At 25.1% G+C, this 2,605-nt stretch overlaps 1 protein-coding gene across 1 annotated transcript in view; it reads right to left on the reverse strand.

Moving 5' to 3' along the window:
- Positions 1-1,329, reverse strand: part of LOC108695045 (chymotrypsin-2-like) — a 19,697-nt gene extending 18,368 nt beyond the window's left edge. The window contains exons 1-2 of the mRNA XM_018204778.1: positions 1,278-1,329; positions 51-367 (exon numbers count right to left, since the gene is read on the reverse strand). Of these exons, the coding sequence (XP_018060267.1) occupies positions 51-367; positions 1,278-1,329 (369 nt within the window). The remainder of the gene's footprint in view (positions 1-50; positions 368-1,277) is intronic.
- Positions 1,330-2,605: the final 1,276 nt, after the last annotated feature.

Here is a 2,605-nt window from a genome sequence, read left to right on the forward strand (position 1 = left end):
TATATATATATATATATTGTAATATTATATAATTTATTTTAAAATTGTACCTTTATTAAACCAATGTCATTTACAGCCAAAGCGTGAGGATCATAACGTTCATGGAAATACACCTTTTTCACTTTATGAGTCACTCCATCTTTATTAAGGTATGTTGTGCCAGTAACAACAGTCGTAGATTTCAATAGGGTCTTGTTATAATATAAATAATACACACAATGCGCGGCAGTTAGGATATGTTGTTTACTGATTATGTTTCCGCCGCACATGTATTTTCCATGCACTTTTATGGAAGCACAATGAGGATTTTCCTTTATAGAGGTAGATTTTCCATGTACTAATCTAGCCGTTTCATCGCCATAACTATCTGTAAACATATAGTAAAAGTAACTTTTAAATGTTATTCAATAAAGGTGTTAATAACTTTTAAAAAGTATTATTTTAAGATATGACATAATATCAATTTATGAACATAAAATTGCGGATACTTTATGACATATTAAAATATTATTACTTTATTATATCAATCTGAATTATTTCCATTATCATTTCTTCCATGAAAATTTCTTTCTATATCTTTATATTTTCAGATTGATTCTATTTCATATATTTCTATTTCATATATTTTGTGACATAAGAAAGATGGATATGATAAAATTTATTTCTGTTTTTATACACAATTTAAAAGCTAATAGGCTATAAAATTAATTAATACAATAAGAATAATGAAATAAAATAGAAATAACAAAATAAATTAATACTATAAAAATAGTGTAGTTAATAAAATTGTCTACTCAAGCAAGTAGCTAAGATGACAACCTACTAACAACAAGAAATAAGGCTCAGTGGCAGTAATTCTTTTTATTAAAGAATTTGTATTTATTTATTATTTATTCTTAATTTTTTAAAAATGTTGAGAAAATCAATATACTTAATGATTTTAAGTATTAATAAATTATAAAACTTAATAACATATAATGTTATTATAGATATAACATATAATGTTATATAAATAATTAGTTAATAACATGTAATGTTATATAAATCAATAATAGTGATTTTTAATCAAGGTATTAAAAATATTGTGTCATTTATATTAAATAAATCTAAAAGACTTTCTGAATGAAGCATGTACAGTGAAATTATGCAATTTATAAGCATAGTTTTTGTATATGTATGCAATATAGAAAAGAGAATATAATGTGACACATTTATAAAATAAATGAACCAATAAAAAACACAATTTAATTATTTAGTTCTTAATATATTTAACTTACCTACGACCGCTAATGCAATTAATTGTAAGGTTGCTAATGCTAGCTGTCTCATTGCGTTGATTTGCTTTCACACTGCGCTTAGCAAATTACGATAAGAACAGTAATAATTGTTGTACAATTTTTATCATATTAAAATAAGAGAGAGCGAGAGAGAGAAAGAGGGGAGAGGGAGGCAATAATATTAATAGAGATCATTTAATTTTTATCATGTTATAATGAAATTATCATAAAAATATAAACTATCATATATGTTTATGGGTAAAATAAGTCCTGTCGTAGATAGTTTGATTTTCACTTTAGAATAAAAAGCTTTGTGTGAAAAATCCATGTATATAGAAAAATTAATATTAATATAGCCAATAATAAGTAATTGAATTTACAGAAGATTAAATAATTAAATTAAAGAAAATATATAAAGCATAACCAGATATAAAGAAAAAAAATACAATAGTTATTATTGATGGTTAGTAATGAAATTCAGTCTGATTGTGATATTATATGTATATGAATCACTTTTTTGCACGGTGCATGCACGGTGTATGAACATATGTCAGAACTTTTAAACTCCAGGCACAATGCGAGGGAATAGCAATAGCAATAGAAATAACCAATTTCAACCTATTAGAAATTGGATATATTGGAAATGGAATTGGATATCTGCTTGAAATCATGTTATTTCTATTGCTATTTTTATCGTATTGTATCTAGGCTTTATAGGTGCTTTTTATTTGATGACACAAATTAAATATTATTCTATCTTTATCAGTATTTAGTGAATAACAAAGTTAGAATGACACTTTATGTCGATTTATATATGTCTAAATGAAGTTCAACCATATACAATTCTATGAATCTTACTAATAAAATGTCAATACCTACATGTTAGAAATGTTTAAGACACAATTCAGTTTCAATAATTTTCGCTGAAAAATAACTTATCCATATAATGTTTTCTTTTGAAAAAGTTTTTGATACTTTTGTCTTAATGACGTTTTAAGAGCATTCATATTACAATTGAAATAAGAGTAAATTAACTGCAATTACCACAACTGATATAAATATTACAACTGATATAACGCTCTAACTATATATTAGGTGTAGTAAAACGAAATCCATTATTTTTGCATGAAATTGAATGGAAAAATAATAGATTTCTTTTTACTATCTACCTTTTTACTACCTAATATTACATATCACAAGGTCATCGATGAAACAATAGTATCAGAAAATTATTGATAATTACTACACACACACACACACACACACACACACACACACACACACACACACACACACACACACACACACACACACACACACACACACAC

The sequence above is a fragment of the Atta colombica genome, unplaced genomic scaffold, assembly GCF_001594045.1.
Source record: "Atta colombica isolate Treedump-2 unplaced genomic scaffold, Acol1.0 scaffold126, whole genome shotgun sequence".
Taxonomy (NCBI): Eukaryota; Metazoa; Arthropoda; class Insecta; order Hymenoptera; family Formicidae; genus Atta; species Atta colombica.